The 18,673-nt window shown below is 25.2% G+C and overlaps 7 protein-coding genes and 1 non-coding gene across 8 annotated transcripts in view; 3 read left to right on the top strand and 5 right to left on the bottom strand.

The window, feature by feature from the left end:
- Positions 1–442: 442 nt before the first annotated feature.
- NAEGRDRAFT_t847 lies at positions 443–530 on the bottom strand. The gene has a single exon. It is a non-coding gene; the product is annotated as a tRNA-Ser (tRNA).
- An 888-nt stretch (positions 531–1,418) lies between these two features.
- Positions 1,419–2,033, bottom strand: NAEGRDRAFT_76252 (uncharacterized protein; the record flags this gene model as incomplete). Its single annotated transcript, XM_002668783.1, has 2 exons — positions 1,419–1,780; positions 1,853–2,033. The coding sequence occupies 2 exons, from the start codon at positions 2,031–2,033 to the stop codon at positions 1,419–1,421; spliced, it is 543 nt and encodes a 180-aa protein (XP_002668829.1).
- Positions 2,034–2,195: 162 nt separating this feature from the next.
- On the bottom strand, positions 2,196–3,803 carry NAEGRDRAFT_76251 (uncharacterized protein; the record flags this gene model as incomplete). Its single annotated transcript, XM_002668782.1, has 1 exon — positions 2,196–3,803. One exon carries the CDS (start codon positions 3,801–3,803, stop codon positions 2,196–2,198), a length of 1,608 nt encoding a protein of 535 aa, XP_002668828.1.
- A 1,139-nt stretch (positions 3,804–4,942) lies between these two features.
- NAEGRDRAFT_76250 (uncharacterized protein) lies at positions 4,943–6,493 on the top strand (the record flags this gene model as incomplete). Its single annotated transcript, XM_002668788.1, has 1 exon — positions 4,943–6,493. One exon carries the CDS (start codon positions 4,943–4,945, stop codon positions 6,491–6,493), a length of 1,551 nt encoding a protein of 516 aa, XP_002668834.1.
- A 210-nt stretch (positions 6,494–6,703) lies between these two features.
- NAEGRDRAFT_76249 (uncharacterized protein) lies at positions 6,704–8,917 on the bottom strand (the record flags this gene model as incomplete). The annotated part of the gene is made up of 1 exon (XM_002668781.1): positions 6,704–8,917. One exon carries the CDS (start codon positions 8,915–8,917, stop codon positions 6,704–6,706), a length of 2,214 nt encoding a protein of 737 aa, XP_002668827.1.
- Positions 8,918–9,283: 366 nt separating this feature from the next.
- Positions 9,284–11,191, top strand: NAEGRDRAFT_54582 (uncharacterized protein; the record flags this gene model as incomplete). Its single annotated transcript, XM_002668787.1, has 1 exon — positions 9,284–11,191. The coding sequence occupies one exon, from the start codon at positions 9,284–9,286 to the stop codon at positions 11,189–11,191; it is 1,908 nt and encodes a 635-aa protein (XP_002668833.1).
- Positions 11,104–16,845, bottom strand: NAEGRDRAFT_83357 (uncharacterized protein; the record flags this gene model as incomplete). The annotated part of the gene is made up of 9 exons (XM_002668780.1): positions 11,104–11,753; positions 11,854–12,286; positions 12,506–12,895; positions 12,995–13,174; positions 13,229–13,411; positions 13,528–13,804; positions 13,908–14,201; positions 14,361–14,595; positions 16,796–16,845. The coding sequence occupies 9 exons, from the start codon at positions 16,843–16,845 to the stop codon at positions 11,231–11,233; spliced, it is 2,565 nt and encodes an 854-aa protein (XP_002668826.1). The 3' UTR covers positions 11,104–11,230.
- A 722-nt stretch (positions 16,846–17,567) lies between these two features.
- The window catches only part of NAEGRDRAFT_82303 (uncharacterized protein), a gene marked incomplete at its 3' end in the record, with an annotated part of 9,280 nt that continues 8,174 nt past the window's right edge, over positions 17,568–18,673 (top strand). The window contains exon 1 of the mRNA XM_002668786.1: positions 17,568–18,403. Coding sequence (XP_002668832.1) covers positions 17,968–18,403 — 436 coding nt within the window. The 5' untranslated portion in view covers positions 17,568–17,967. The remainder of the gene's footprint in view (positions 18,404–18,673) is intronic.

Here is an 18,673-nt window from a genome sequence, read left to right as displayed (position 1 = left end):
CCTAGCCTAGGCTAGAACAAACTTACCATTCAAACTTTTATGCAAAAAGTCAGCAAAATATTTCTAATATTAATTTGTTATCATGATGATCATCATGTTATCCTACTTCATTTACTTACCATTTGTACAATATTGGTACCATTACCGTGGGCTAACATGATTGTCTTTTTGGTATTACTTGTTGATTTTAAATAATAATACGGAACATGAAGATCTCCCCTCCTCAACACATTGAAAATACTATATTCTTGTTTGGTTGTTGGAGGTGGATGGAAGGCTAAAAAACTCATCAATTTACGAAGAGGAAAATAAATTCCAATCAAAATTAATGGTATAGGGAGCAGATAATTGGCATTCATTTTGTTTTTAAAAGACATTAGCTATCAAAGACACCAAGTATCTTTTTTTCTTATCTCGTTTAAAATTGTGATATTTAAAAATTCGCGGTCTACAGGATTCGAACCTGTGCGGGTCGCCCCAATTGATTTCTAGTCAATCACCTAGAGGATCCCCCACTCGGTCAAGACCGCTTCACATTCATTAAAAACAATTATCATTCATATTATTGCCAATGTAGTATTTGTTGATTTATTGCTGGTGGAACGAAGAATGAATTATTCAATAGAAAAAATGTCAACATTACTCAAGTCTTTACTGCCCAACAATTCATCAACAAGAACATCATCGATAAATAATAATTTATCAATATTACATAATAATAATAATAATAATAACAATCCGAGCAACAACAAAATTCCAACATTATCAAATAATAATATTCAACCCATTCAAAATAACATCAACAACATTACAAATAATAATAATAATAACAACACTAGTAATACATCATCATCCATACCTTCATCATCACCAATACCAACACCAACAACAATAATAATAGATCCAATACTTGTACAATTTTATAAATATATATGTGAATATAATCAAATAACAAAACATGAAGATTTTGATAAAGAAATTCAACAATTACAAGAAAGACTTGATAGAGGATTAAAAATATTAAAAGAAACATTTAAAGATAAAGAATTTAAAAAGGAATTTAAAAATTATTGGATGAATGAAAATAGTGAAAATACAAGACAAGTTTTAATTGTTAAAATTTGTAATCATATTTATAATTCAATAGAATTACTTGAATATCAATCATTTGAATATGATAAAATAGATCAAATTTTATTTAATTTACTTTGTAAAGATTTAAATATTTTAAATTTAATTTCTAAAAAGGAATATTGTATTAGAAAAGATGAAGAAATTATTACTGAACATTTAAATTATTTAAAATTGAAATTTAATCGAGAAATAATCAAGGCTATTTGTCTATTTAAAAAACTTGTACAATATTTTGTAATGAATGGAATTATAATACTTTACAAAAGTATTAAACAAGCTCAATTTTAATCTTCATCTAATAATAATAAACCCATTTCACTATCTTTAACAGTTACAGTTTTAAATGCAACTAATGCTTCTGCTAATATAACAGCAAGTAAATGTTTACAATATCTTGATTCTTTTCTTGTTAAAACTGCAAATGCAAATGAATGACATGTACAATAATTATTGGAAATACATTTGTATGTTTTTTTCAATTTAATTGATCCTCTTCCATGATGTGATGGTTCAACTCCAAATAAAACTCTACCCGATGGTTTGGCAACATATTTCACTACTTTTTCTTTATCAATTAATTCTAATGCATGAACAAGTGTTGTTGATGGAAATAAATTAGCTAATTCTTTTAACATGTCATCATTTACTTTAATAAATTATTATAATAAATATATCAATTTAATATATTGGATGATGAACATTAGATACAACTACTTACAAGTTTTAGAATCTCGTATGGATCGTAATAATATTTCAAACATGTACATTGGTGATGTTGGTTGTATGGTACAATTATTTACAAAAGCATATTGTTGTTGATTAGTTATTGTTGTTTCATTCCGATGTTGTTCATGTTGCTGATGGTCATCATCTTCCATTATATTTGTTTGTTGTGGCATTTTTTCTACTATTTATTGGAATAAACTCTTTTAAAAACGATTAATTATTTATTTTTGATATAATTTTGTACAAGTAAAGAGTGGAAACAGTTAAATTCAAATTAATGAATTAAATGATTCATTCATACCAACTCTTAAATAATTCTAAATATTATTAAAAATCTAAACAGCCATTTCCATTTTAATAGTAGCATGTGGTTCATAATTTTGTAAAGTTAAATGTTCAAATTTAAAATCATCAATATTAGTAATGGAAGGATCAAGTAATAAAAGAGGGAAATGTTTTGGATCTCTTTCAATTTGTTTTTTCAAAGGTTCAATATGATTCTTATAAACATGTGTATCACCCAATGTATGAATAAAATCACCAGGTTTTAAATTACAAACTTGTGCCATTAATCTTGTTAATAAAGCATATGATGCAATATTAAATGGAACACCTAATCCCATATCACATGATCTTTGATACATTTGACAACTTAATTCATTAGTATCTGTATCTACCCAAAATTGACACATTAAATGACAAGGTGGTAATGCCATATTAGGTAAATCTGATACATTCCATGCAGATAATATAATACGTCTATTAGTTGGATTATTCTTTAAAGTTTCAATACATTTCTTCAATTGATCAACTCCCTTATTTGTATAATCTGTATGCATATTTTCATATGAACTACCCCAATGTCTCCATTGAAAACCATAAACAGGACCCAAATCCATCTCTTCACGATTCTCAAATCCCAATGAATCTAAATATTCTCTCGATCCATTTCCATCCCAAATATGAATATCTTGTTCAGATAAAATTTTAGCATTTGTACTTCCAGAAATGAACCAAAATAATTCTTTAGCAACACCTTTCCAAAATACTCTTTTAGTTGTTAATAATGGAAATACATTATTTCTCAATGAATATTTCATTTGATATCCAAATTTAGAAACTGTACCAACACCTGTTCTTTCTTCACGTACATTTATATCTGATAATATTAATTCTTTAATAATATCTAAATATTGAAATTCTTCATGTCTTCTTTCAAATGTAATAAATTCATAATGTGAAATTCTTTCATTATTTTTAGGTAAAATTTTATCAGATTTATCAACTGCAATAAATTGATTAGAATTAATTGGTACATTTCTATAATCACTTGATGGTAATAATCTAATTGGAAATCTTGTATCTACTTGAATATTTACTCCTTTTTGTTCAATTATATTTGTATAATGAATAACTGCTGTATATGGTAATAATAATTTATAAATACTTGTACCACCTGCTATAAATATACGATTAAACTTTTGATTTTGTAATAATTCAAATAATTCATCAACATTTTTAACAAATGTTGTTCTTTCCATCATTAATTGATCATCATCATTTACTTTACTAGATAATATAATAGCATGTCTATTCTTTGAGAGTGGTTTAAATTTTGATGGAATTGATTCCCATGTTTTTCTACCCATAATAACAGCATTCATTAATTGATCATTAATTGTAGTAGTATTATCATTTGTATTATCACTTGTTATAGGTGATGATGATGATGATTGTTTATACATTGAAGGTGAAATAAATTTTAAAGGCTCTGATGAACAAGTGACAGATACAAAATGTTTCATATCTTCGGTTAAACCATCTTGTAACCATGGTAAATTACCATTTAAACCAATACCATTGGAATTTAATAAAACTGCAACAACGGCTTCCATAGGAGGAATTGATGAAGCCTTCGGAAGATTTGATGTTGATTGCATCATTTTTTTTCTTTGTTCTTTTTCAGTGTTTGTGATGGTGGGAAAATATTTAACGGATAGTTTTTGAATTTTGGCGCCTTAAATTTCTATTGGACTAGCCACGATTTATCAACTTTTTCACTAATCAGTTGAGAGATAGGTGAGAATTGATTGGAGTGTTTTTACAAAATCATCTCATTCCAATATCACAAAGTGAAATTTTACTAAGAAGATAACAACCTGTATATTTTTGGCGCCAAAATTGAAATACCTTATCATTCAAAAAAAAGCCTTATATTTAATCTCTTAATAAATTCATCATCATCATCATGAGAAGTCGTCCCAATTCAGCCTCATCATCAAGAGGATACACAACACATTCAATTCCCTATCCTACAACAACCATTTCATCTATTTTGAATAATAATAATAATGGAAACATAACACCATCCTTCTCATCTCTTCTTCAATCAGCATCATCTTCAAGCCTTCCTCATTCCTTATCATCATCAAATATTTCAACTTTTAATACTAGTAACCATCATAATCGTACTTTATCCAATAATTCATCTAATAATACTAATATATCATCAAGTGCCTCAATTAATACTCATAACAATTCTTCTACTCCTACTCCAACTATTAATAACAATTCATCAACAAATTCAACAACATTATATTTAAATAATATAATACTTGATAATGATGATCAAAGTTCATTATTTAAAACAGATTTAAATACAAATGAAATAATATTATGTTTTCAATTATTAAATGAACAATTAAGAAATTATATTGTATTAAAAAAAATTACCTCAATTAGTCATTTATATTTAGAAAATAATAATATAAATAGAATTGAAGATACAATCAGAAAATTAAATAATCCAATTCAATTTTTACAATATTTAAATTTAAGTAATAATAATTTAACAAAATTAAGTTTATTTAATATTGTTAGATTATTTCCAAATTTAGAATTTTTAATATTAAAAAATAATTCAATTTCAAATATAAATAATTATTCAATTCCTATATATGGTAATATTAAAGTATTAGATTTAAGTAATAATAAACTTAAAAAAATTGAAGGAATTTTACCATTAAAATTTAGTTTACAAATTTTAAATATACAAAAAAATGAAATTGAAACATTTCAAGATATGAAACAAGTTCTAGAATTGGAATTATTAACAAATATAGATTTTAGAGGAAATCCAATTAAATCACTTGATGAAGAAAATTTAATTTTTGAAGAAATTTTAGATAAATGTTCAAATGTTTGGTTTATTAATGGTGCAACTACTTTAGCATCTCCTTTAATAGAAGATGATAAACATTCTATAAATGGTAATACATCTATTAATAATAGTTTTGAATTATCTTTACAATCTAATAATAATAATACAAATAATAATATTACAAATAATATAATTAATAACAATGATAAAAATGTAAATGATGAAAAATTAAAATCAGCAGAAGAATTATTAAAGAAACATAGTTATATTATTGAACATTTAAAAACACATAAAACTAATATTCCAACATTTAGTAATACTACCATTACAAATAATACATTGATCAATAATAACAATTCTAATAATAACATTACATCCAATAATAGTAATAATACTACAATATCAACTCTAACCAATCAATCAACAACTATCACTTCCACTACTCCAACTACAACAACAACAACAATATATAATGATCCAGCAATACTAAAGAATTTAGCTAATTTTGCAAAAGCAAGAAGTAAAAGAAGTGATAGTTGTCCAACTATACCTTCACCTAATAGTAGTAAATCATATCAACAACAAGATTTAAATCCAATACGTGATGATAATGAGGATGTTGTTGTTCAACATTTAACACATTCAATTTCTTCAAATTTATTTGAAAATATTTCTAAAAGTCTTGAAAAGGATAAAAACTCATTAAAATTAATGGAAGTTAAAAATTTTGAACGACAAGTCAGAAATAGACAACAATCAAGAGCATTACAATTAGAACAAGATAAATTTGATTTAAATCAAGAAGATTCATTTTTATCAAATTATCAATCTATTTTATCACAACAGAAAAAGAATACTATAAATATCAATAATGCTATCATTAATACAAATAGTAATACATTTAATAATTTATTATTGAATAAAGAAGATGATGAAGAATTATCCTCTCCACCAATTGAAACAGTTAAAGTTGAATTACCTTCATTAATGGAAAAAGCATCAACAATTACTTTACAAAAATTACAGGTATTAATTGATTCAAATACTGCACCACCAACACCACCTTGTAAACAAAGTATTACACCACCAAAAGAATTAATTACAACTCCTCAAAATAATGGTATTAACTCTAATAATAATTCATCCAATCAACAAGTTTCACCCACATTGAGTACAACTTCAAGTTCATCATCTAATTCTAGTAATAATAATACTAAAAATAATTATAATAATAATAATTCAACATTGAATATTTCTGCAATTCCACATTCATTGAATCAATCAAATATTTCAAACATTTCAATGAATTTATCACAAATTAATACAAGCTTTTTTAATTCAACACCAACAACACAAGCAACAAATATTACAATCAATTCAAATGTCAATTCTAATTCTTCAAATGTAACAAATAGAGCTTTATCAATTAAGGAAAGAGCAAAACAAAATATGTTAAAGAAATTAAATATGTAATTTTAATCATTTTCATTAAGAGAATAATCTTCATATATTTGTGAAATGGTTCTATTTTCAATGGTTGATAATTTTTCTACTAGAAATTGTCCCAAATCTTTAATCTTGTTATATTCATGGAATTTATCAATTTTAGTCTTGTTCATTTCCTTCAATTCTCTAGAGAAATATTAAAATACAAAGGTTGTAATATTTCAAATATTGTAAAACTTACTCTTCTTTTTCTTTTAAAATCTTGGTTTCTCCTTCCAATTTAAAGAGTTTGTCTTTTTGTAATATTAACTGATCAATTTCATCATCAGTTAAATCCAATCTTTTAAATATTGGGGTTGAGGATTGTGAAGGTTTGGACATTTTCATTTTCTTCTTGGGTTGAATAACTATAATTGGTTCTTCCTCTTCTTCATTTGTATTCAATTGTTTAGCTTCTTCATCTCGTGTTTCCTCAATTTGATCAAAATAAAATTCATCATTCTTTCTCTTAATTTCATGTCTAATCATTGAAATCTTCCCATAGTTTTGAATTGGTTTAGAATTATAAATTACTAGCTCCTTTTCAATTTTTGGCTCTTTCTTTGGTTTTTTGAGTGGATTTTCCTTAGATGAAAGTCTGAATGGTTTTGGAAGTGGAGGTGGAAAGAATTTCACTCTTTCATCATCTGAATTCCTCTCACTCACTTGAATGGCAGTTCTTTTTGTATGTTCAATCTTTTCTAATTGTACAGGAGATGATGGAATATTATCAAACATTGTGTTTGGTGAGTAACAGAAATCATCTGTTATCATTTGATTATTCTTTTCATTTTGCAAATATTTTCTATAAATCTCTCCTCTTAGTAAGCTTTGAATTGTTTCAATCATTTCAAACTTGTTCTTCATATCATTTCTTACAGAGGTTCCTTTACAAATGGTTTTCATTGGCTCAATCGTATTTTTCAATTTAAACATGTCTTTTCTAATAAAAGCAGATTGAACTAATGTCTGGATAATTTTAAACATTTCGACGACCTTGTTCATTTCCATTTTCACTGAATTTTGTCTCCATCTTGCTTGAATATTATTTAGCAGTTCCCTGTTAGCATTGAATCTTCTTCTTTCTAAATATCCATTAATGAAACACTCAATAATTTCACTCTTCTCTTTAAATTGATTATTTTCCAATATTATTTCTTCACAATCTTGGATTGGTTGAATTATTTCAGGAAAATCTTCAATGGAAATCTCAATGGAAATGTCGTCATCTTCCATCCTATCTTGAACAACTGTTTCTAGAACATTAGTCTCAATCAAATCTTGATTAGTATCAACGAGAGTTTGATTTTCTATTTCATCACCTTCATATTGATCTATTTCAATGATTGGAGATTGTACAATCAATTGTTCCTCTTTCGTATCTAATTCACTAGCGTTTAATTGTTCTTCATCATCGTAATTATTTGCTAGTTTGCACTCTTCACCAACAATAGACTCCACCTCTTCATCTAAATAAGTTACAATTTCATCATGTTGTTCAACATGTCCAGTTGATACGTTATCATTCACAAGTTCATCTTCTTGGAATTGTAGACCTTCTTGTTGAATACATTCTTTCTTATTTATTTCTTCATCTTCCTCAAACTCTAATTCTGGGACAGTTTCATTTCTACATTCACTTTTTAAATCTTCAAATTCTAAACATATTTCTTCTTCCTCTTTCACAGGTTCTTCTTCCTCAATATTATCATCAATAATTAATTCCATTTCTTCTTCAACTCTTTCAATTGTTTCTTCTTCATTATCAATATTCATAAAATCATCTTCAACATGTTGAATAGTTCTCCTCCTTGTTGTATTCAATGATTCGTCTAGTTTCTTCTCTGAATCAAATTCATCAAATGTTTCTTTTTCACTTTTTGAAAAAGGCTTTTTCTTATCATCCACCTCATCATCATTAAATTCTAAATCATCATTGAATTTGAAATTATTAGTCAATTTATGAAAACTTCTTCTTCCCTCTTCAATATCATCTTGTTCACTCAAACAATCATCATAAATATTAGAAGGAAACATTGGATGTGAACGTGTAGTATGAACACTCATCACTGTTAACGCATCTAAATTACTTAATATATCTCTATCACTTTTGTGTTGTTGATCATCTACTAGAATGGAATGATGATGATGAGAGAAATGATGAGAAGATAAATCATCACAGTGAAGATGATGATGATTATGTGAGGCTTCGTGATGATGATGATTGTGAATTGATGATAAATTAGCCTTAGAATGAATGGAATGAATATCATCAGATGATGATTTATGATACATTTCTAAACATGTTTTACAATTACATTGAAGAAAACTCTTTAAAGTTTCATCTTGTATTTCATCATCGATCATTAGAGTAGTATTACCACTCACTACTGATAAATTGTCATCTGACATTTTTTTTAGCCTTATTTAAAATCTTAAAATTATTAATAGATTAATGAAACAAACCTTTGAAAAAAAGTACTAAGATTCTACACAAACAAGAGGTTATGAATCATTGCAGGTAAAATAGAATAGAAATCAAATATTAATGCTTTGATTATGTGATAAGAATTCCACCTAAAAACAAATCAAAATTTCTAATTAATTTTATTTTAATTTCAAAAAAAAGCAAGGAGGATCTTACACTGTGTTCTCTTGATCATCATTCAACACTCGTCATCATTTACATTAAATTTTGTGGATAAAAACAATTGATCAATCATATATATTACATTACTACTATTATAAATACAACAACAACAACAATAATAATAACAAATGAATAATCCACCTCCACCACCTCATCATCAATTGTATGGAGGTTTAGCACCACCAGGTTTACCAGGAGTATCATCAGGAGGACAATATCCTAGTCTACAACCAAATCTATTCTATCCAGGTACAATACCACCACTCACTTCATTTACTAGTAAATATCAACCAACATCTCAACAAGGCTCAACACCTGGTGGTTTACCACCACCTCATGGAGCTTCACTATTTCCACCACCAATGTATTCTAATGCCTTGATGCCTTCTTCAACAACATCTGCTGCAACAGGTAAATTAGGTGGATTTGCACCATCAGCATTTGGATCATTACCATTCAATACTCAACCAACAACAACAACAACACAATTTAAAAGAACAAGAGAAGAACAAGATGAGGATGAAGAGGAGGAAGAAGAGGAAGAAGAGGAATCTGAAGAAATTCATTCATTTCCACCTCCACCAACAAGTAAACAAATTCCACAAAACAATTTAAGAAGTGCTACTGCTCCTGCTTTACCTCAATTTATGCCAACTCAACAACAATATTCTAAACAACCTCCACCACCTCTTCCAAAGATGAATGTACCTCCACCACCACAACCTTCAATAGCAAATTCATTAGCTTCATCCAATATTACCAACACCAACACCAGCACTTCTTCATCTAAAGAACAACAAACAAAGGAAAAGAAGCCTAAGAAACAACCAAAGCCTAAAAAATCAAAGAAGGATCAATCTAATAATTCTGATCAAGCCTCCAATGTACAATCCAATAATAATAATAATACTAGTAATACTAATAACAATAACTCATCATCATCAACAACAACAACCAATACAACAATTAATACAACATTACCACCTGTATTAAATATATATGGTCCATTTACAAGTGCAGCTAATGCATTATTTGGAAATGATTTAATGTATGATGAAAGTATTAGAAAATTAGGACAATTTATATTTTCACTTTCTGAAACTGATAATATAGAATTGGAAGGTAAAGTTGGATATTTAATAGTTAAAGATCGTAAACAAAGAATGATACCACAATTAACAAATGGAAGTCATTTATTATCAGAAGTAATAGTTCATAGATCTAAAGATTGTGAATTTCAATCAAGAATTCCACCTGAAATATTTAAATATGTAAATAATTTATTAAATGAAAGATATAGTTCATTACAAGATTTAAAAAAGAAGAAACAATATAATGGACCAATAATAACCTATGGTAGATGTAATGAAACTGATAAATTTTATGAATATTATTTACCACCTTCAGAAGATGATGTTAGAAATGAAGAAGGTGAATTAGATCATCGTGATATTAGAGTTACATTTGATACTGAAACTGATAAACCAATACGTGCAATGATAAAATCAAGACTTGAAAATGGTGATATTGATTTTTCATGTCCACACAGAGTTCATGATTTTAGAATTTCATTTAGAAGAGAAAAGAAAATTGATAGATTTCCAGATTTAAATGTTGATAAACCAAAGAAAATTAGAAGAAAATCAAGAATTTCATACACTTTTGGTATTTGTAGAATTGATTTAACAAGTGTTGAATCTTTTAATTGTCATAAGAATGGTGAAATTATTGAATCTACAAAATTATCTACTTTTGAAATTGAAGTTGAATGTGATACAAGAGTTATTTTTCAATCTAAATCACGTTTATTTGATTTGGTAAATTATTTAAAGGAATTTTTAGATATTGTAAGAATGTTATGTCTCATTTGTGAACAACATTTACCAAATTCAATCAATAATAATAGCAGCAGCAGTAGTACTAGACAACCTCCACCTCCTGTTCCAATGGTTGCTAATAATTCATCACGTACTGCTTCTTCTTCTTCTCATCATCAGCAACATCAGCAACAACAATATGGAAATAATAGAAGATAAAATTTTATTGTAAAATTATAAAAAATATTAAATAAATAATTAATTCAATTTTGACCAAACAGGTGGATTAATTCTTGAATAAATAATCTTGAAAATGGCAACAACAGAAGTTGAAGCAATGGTAATGACAATAGATTTCCACCAAAAATCAAAAGTCATAATAAAAGGTAAATCAAAGTAGGAAGGTAATAAAAACATTGAACCAATATAAATAGAAATTGATAAAATTTCAGATAAAATAATTAAAGGATTAAATTTACGATGTACTTCAATAGAAACCATTACAACTTCTGTTAAAATTAAAGCAGTAAATGAAATTGTTTGAATTCTTAAAAAATTATTTTCAAATAAAAATATTGCTAATATCATTATAATACCACCTTGATAGGTTGCTTTTAAACACCAAATTAAAAATGTTTTAAATGATAAAACTCTTCCTTTTTGTAATTCTTTATATAATTCTGGAAATAAATAAACTGTACTTCTTTTAACATCTTCGTCTAAAATTAATGAAAATACTGAAAAATTAGTATAATATGTTGCATATCCAACAAGTAGCCATCTATTATAAAATTAAAATAATAAATAATAAAATTAAATTATAAAATTAAATAAATAATAAAAAAATTGTAAATATTAAATAAATAATAAAAAAAACATACCCAGTAAAAATAGCAATAGTAGAAAAATAAAACATTGAACTAAATATAGCTTGTATAACAGATATAATTAAACCTCTATGTATAATAAATTGAGATAAAGCAGCTGATCTCTTATAAGAATTTCTACCATGCCATAAAATTAAATCAGTACAATATGAAAATTGATTAATTGAAAAATCAGCAGCTAATGAAGCATGTTTACCTTCTTTACCAACAATACCAATACCAACATTAGCATTTAATATCATTGATACATCATTACCACCATCTCCTATTGCTGCTGTTTGTTTTCTAGTTAATTTTTTAACAAGTGAAACTACTTGAGCTTTTTGTGTTGGTGAACATCTACAACAAATAACTGATGTTGCTTTACATGCTATTTTTATAAATTTATCTCCTAATTTATCTAATGCTATTTGTAATGTATCTCCATCTATAATTAATCCACAATTAATTGTATTATTTAAATTTAAATTATTATTAAAATTATTTGAATTATTAAAATTATTATTTGAATTATTTGAATTAAAATTAAATTGATTAAAATCATTTAATTGATTAAATTCATCTAATAAATTATTAATATTATTTAAATCTAAAGAAATGATTTGAAATATTTGTTGATTTCTTGAAACTAATTTAGTAGATCTACTAATACAAATAGCAGTTTCAACTTTATCACCAGTTAACATCCAAATTTTAATTCCAGCATTTCTTAATTGTTCTAAAGATTGTTGTACATTTTCTTGTAATAAATCTTCAACTCCTGATATTCCTATTATATTTAAATCACCTGAATCTAAATATTTATTTTTAATTCTATCAATTTCTATAATTCTATCATTAATTAATGATGTTGCTTTTTTATATTCATTTATAAATTCTAAATATTCTATTTTACTTAATTTTTTATATCCAAATACAAGTGTACGTAATCCTTCTCTTGCCATATTATCTGCTTCTTCATCTAACCATTCTAATTGTGATGTTTTTATTAATTTTTTCATTATTGAATCTGCTCCTTTACAATAATATATTATTTCTTCATTTATATTATTTATATTATTTATATTATTTATATTATTATTTATATTATTATTATTATTTAAATTATTATTAAATTTTCTTTTAATTATAATACCCATACGTTTAGATGAACTTGTAAATGGAAATATATTTAAAATTTCATAATTTTCAAATTCATTATTTGGATTACGTAATGTCATTTGTGTTAATGTTCTATTTTCTAATATTAATCCACTTTGTTCTGCAAATTTAACAAGTGCTATTTCATCAGGTGATGATCCTTGATATTCTCTTTCTATATTTATATTATTATTTATATTATTTAAATCATCTAAATTATCATCTATACTATTATTCATATTATTCATATTATTATTAGATTGTATGATAGGTGTAACATTATGACATAATGCAAGTGCTTTAATAAATTCTTTAATTTGATTATCATTTGAATTATTAGAATTATTTATATAACAATTTGTTACATGTTCTTTAACTTGTTCAAATCCATCTTCATTATATGATATATTACCTAAATGTAATTTCTATTAAAATTAAATTAAAAAATAAAAATAAAAAATAAATTAAAATTAAAATATTAAATATAATTAAATATAAATATATATAAAAATAAATTACCTTAAATACCAGGTATTTTTTTATCTTTCATAATAAAAAATGAATAAACTGTTTTACCCATATCTAAATTAACTCTTAAACTAATTGGTATAATTGATGAAAATAGTAATATAAATCTAAATATAGTAATATACCATAATCCTTGAAATTGTTTTAATGCTACCATAAATATACTTATTATTACCATTAATATAAATAAAAATTTAGAAATTGTATTTAATTCTTGATCTAATTTTCCTACTTTGGATCTAGGTTGACTTGCATTTAATGAACTTCTTGTTTCTCTCTTTAAAATATTTAAATATATTTAAAAATTAAATATTACAATTAAAAAATTTAAAATGAATATTAAAATAAATATAATTAAATATTTAAAAATAAAAACATACACCTGTATAAATAACTAAAGCTATAATAGTACCAGTAGCAACAACAGTATTTGCCCATAAAGTATTTTCTAAAGATAAACTTTCAACAATTTTAACATTACCATCAATATCATAACAAGTAAAATTACCTAAAAAATCATAAATATCCTTTTTAGGTTTTTCAATATATAAATTAGCAATAATTTTTCTTAATTGATTTAAATGTAATTTTTGAGTAGTTGGAATAGCATGTCTTAATTTTTGATCAGTTTCACCATCTAATTGATCTGTTCTAATAAAAGATGCACCTGATTTCTCTGTTGTTTTTAATAAAATACAATCAGCTGGTATTCTTTGATTACTTTCTATTTGAATTAAATCTCCAACTTGAATATTTGATGATGGTTTTTTAATAAAATTATTATTTATATTATTATTATTTAAATTATTATTATTATTTAAATTATTTAAAACATTATATAATTGTGAATTTGATTCTAAATCTCTTTTATATCTTTTTAAATCATCATATAATTCTTTTAATAAAGTAACAGATAAAACAAAAACTAAAGGAGCAACATAGGTAAATAAAAAACCAACTTGTAATTGTGGAATTATTTGTGAAAGTGCAACAATTAAAAAATATAAATTAAAAAAAAATTTAAATTGTTCAAATAAAACAAGTGGTAAAAATGTAAATAAATTATATCTACGATTTTTAATTTCATTTTTAGGATATTTTTGATTTTTAGGATAAGTTAATCCATTTGGTAAAAATATACTTCTACTATAATATTTATTTGTTTTTAATAAATAATCTTTAATTTTTATAAATATATTTCTATTATCATAATTTAAATTATTTAAATTATTATTATTATAATTCACAATTATTATAATTTAATTTTATATTATCATATAATGGTATTTCATTGTTATTATTAAAACTATTTAAATTATTATTTAAATTATTTAAATTATTATTAATTAAATCATCATTATTAATTAAATTAATAGAATCTAATGTTCGATAGGATGATTTATTTTTTAATATATAAATAGATTCATCATTATTCATTCTTTTATAATGATGTTGATGTTGATGATGATTATATTCTTCTTCTTGTTCTTCTATTAAACCTATACAATTATTATCTATATATTCTAATTCCTCTTCTTGTTTATTTAATAATTGATAGGAATTATTAAATTTCATAAAGATTTATATTCCTTTTCCTATTATTATTATTATTATTAGTGATGATGATGTTATTGTTATTGTTGTTATACAATGTGATGATGACAATATGTGTTTTAATTTACTACTAATAATAATCTACTACTATTTGATGATAGAAGAGTGATAAAATATAATACTCTCTTGAATGTTGCGAGAGTGATGAGACAATATATTTTTTTTTTAAATTTAAACTGAATGATAGACACCACTGTTTCTAATTAACTTCTAATCTTTTTATTAGAAGAGAATAGAATAAATATTTAAATGGTTATTTTAAGGTATTGAATAAACTTAAGCAGTGTTGTTAGTTGTCAATTTAAACTTGTGAGAATGGTTTTTAAAAAGAGAGAAAAACTATAGGAGTGTAATGATATAATCAACACATTTATTAAGGATGATATTGTTTTACATTCATAACGATGATAAAGTTCAGAATATGATTATCAAAATATACTTAGATGTTTGTATATTTGGGAAAATTGAGATATAAAGTACATCAATAATCAAACAATTCTAAGATGATATTCTATCAAATGTTCAAATATTATTATTATTATTATTATTTAACAAATGTTGACCTTCAATTGAATTGTGTAAGGCAATGTTGATCAAAAGAACACACAAATAAAGTCATGTGAACATTATTAGAATTAATTACAGTGAATCTTCTTGTAACCAAATGACTTTCCGAATTGTAGTCAAGTTAGATTTTTTGATGATAGGAAACATTGCATGACCGTTAGGTCGTGTCATCATCCAATCAACGTGTTGTGGCTTCACTAAGGCTTTCGAAACAAAAGCAAAAAAGCGAAATTTGAAGAATCTTCAAAAGGGCGCATCCATGTTCACATAATAGGTCTTGTTCACTCTTTAAAATCTCCCTCTCAATTTAATATTCAACAAAAAAACAACAATATTAAAACAAGCCTTGTTTTCTATTTAACGTACATTCCAATTTTATGTCCCACATTGACAACCCTCCAACTGATACGGAAATTATTAAAACATTAAATCCCTCTTCAACTAATACTGTATCATCAATTCCCCAAGTATATCAACAACAACAAGAACAACAACATTATTGTACACCAGAATGTAATCATAGTAATAATACTCAACGTTATTCTCCAACTGTTGTATTTGGTAAACAATTAATTAATAATAATAATAATATACCAATATATAATGTAACAAGTACACCTCCAACAACTACAACTACAATAACAACAATGGATGAAGATGATATATTATCACCAACATCATTAGCAATGAATCATTTAAATAAAAAGAAACAAACAAAGAGAGGTATTGGTTTATGGAAAAAACAAGAAAAACGTTTATCAGTTAATACTAATAATTATAATAATATTAATTCTAATGATGTATCACCTAATTCTATTGATACAAGTAATATTTTAAATGATATTATTAATAATACTAAAAATAGTCATTCACCTGATAATAATATTTCTAATAATAATAATAATTTAAAATATTTAAATAATACACCTTCTAATAATAATAATAATAATAATTCTAATAATACACCTTCTAATAATAATAATTCTAATAATGAAATGAATAATTCTAATAATGAAATGAATAATTCTAATAATAATGAAAATAATGAAAATAATATGAATATAAATGGATTTAATCCATTTGGTACACCAGAACCACTTGTACCACAAAGTCCAATTCAAAGTATTGGAAGATCATTTTCATTTCATACATTAAAAGAGAATGGAAATACAGAAGTAGTATTTGTACCACATTCATTAGAAAATTCACAACATTGTTTTCATTGTAAAGATCATGAAGAAGAATTACAATCATTTGAAATTTATGATAAATTATTAATGAATAATATAGAATATGTTAGAGAAAAGACTAGAATTGATTCTGAATATTTTAAAAAACATAAACAAACACAAAAACCTAAATTTTTATTAATTGGATGTTCAGATTCAAGAGTATCATGTGAAAGTATTGTAAAAATAGATCCAGGTCAAATGTTTATACATCGTAATGTTGCAAATATTGTTGTAAATACAGATTTAAATTTAATGTCTGTTTTACAATATGCAGTTGAAGTTTTAGAAATTAAACATATTATTGTAATGGGACATACAAGATGTGGTGGTGTTAAAGCTGCATTAGAAAATACTTCACATGGTTTAATTGATAAATGGTTAAGAAATATTAAAGATGTTTATAGATTACATAAACAAGAAGTTGATTCAATTCAAGATGAAGAAAAAAGATGGCAACGTATGATTGAATTAAATGTTATTGAACAAACTTTAAATATTTGTAAAACAAGTATTATACAAAAAGCATGGGCAAAAGGTAAACCAATTCACGTACATGGTTGGGTTTATGACATTTCATCAGGTTTAGTTCAAGATTTGGAAATTGAAGAAAATTTATGGGCTCCAATTGAATCTATTTATCGTATTGAATTTCCAGATGTTGATAATTATGTACATGAATAATGATTGTATTTTAAAAATCCAATTAATATATAAAATAATTAAATTTATTAAGATTTAAATCTGAAAATCCTAGAGTAGAAGAATGAATTTTTTGAACTTGTATGTTCTTTATTAAGCAAATTTCATATTTCTACAGCAAATCAAATTTGGTTGGAGGTCGCTACTTTTGAACCTGATAAATTTCCATGCTTATTTGGACTATTTTATTTCACTTCCAATTAAGGACTAAACAACCGCTAATATCACCTTATGGTAAATTAACAACACACTAAAGTTTTCACGGTAAGGTAGTAGTGCTATTAAACTCTACTTGTGTTCATTGAAATATTCAAAAAGAAGAAAAAAAATGAAGTCTCTCGTAGTATTACTGTGTTATATGGTATTGTTACATGTTGTATTTTATCTGTTGCATCTAATTGAGGCCTCAACAAAACCTTCCTACTATATTACTAAGGTTGGTGGTTCTAAACAATGTGATGGTGCCTTAGCAGTGAATGCTCTGTTAGGTGGTCCTAGTCATTTAACATTCAATCAAGATGGTGATCTCTTTGTAGCAGAATACGTGTTTCATCGTATTAGAAAGATTGATAGATATGGATACATTTCAACAATTGCTGGACAAATGACGAAGGGAAGTGATGGAGATGGTGGTTTGGCTACTGCTTCACAGATGAATTCTCCTCGAGGAGTGTTTTTTGATGATGTAACTGGTAGTTTGTTTGTTGCGGATACTAACAATCACAAGATTAGAAAAATTGATAATTTTGGAGTCATTTCAACTGGTAAGTTTGAAAGTTTAAAATATGATTAAGTTGTGTTAGTGGCTGGAAATGGTTCTTGTGGATATGATTCAGATGGAGTTGATGCAAGAACAACCAGATTGTGCTCTCCTGTTCATGTTTCTTTGAATCCTGACAGGAATATAATTATTGTTGATTCTGACAATAACCGAATTCGAATGGTTGATTCCTCTTTCAAAATTACAACCATTGTAGGAACTGGTATAGATACACCATTTGCTGATAATCTTGTAGCCACTTCTACAAACATTA

The sequence above is a fragment of the Naegleria gruberi genome, assembly GCF_000004985.1.
Source record: "Naegleria gruberi genomic scaffold NAEGRscaffold_102, whole genome shotgun sequence".
Lineage (NCBI taxonomy): Eukaryota > Heterolobosea > Eutetramitea > Acrasida > Naegleriidae > Naegleria > Naegleria gruberi.
Note: the sequence above shows the minus strand (reverse complement) of the source record. Positions and strands in the feature narration are given on the sequence as shown.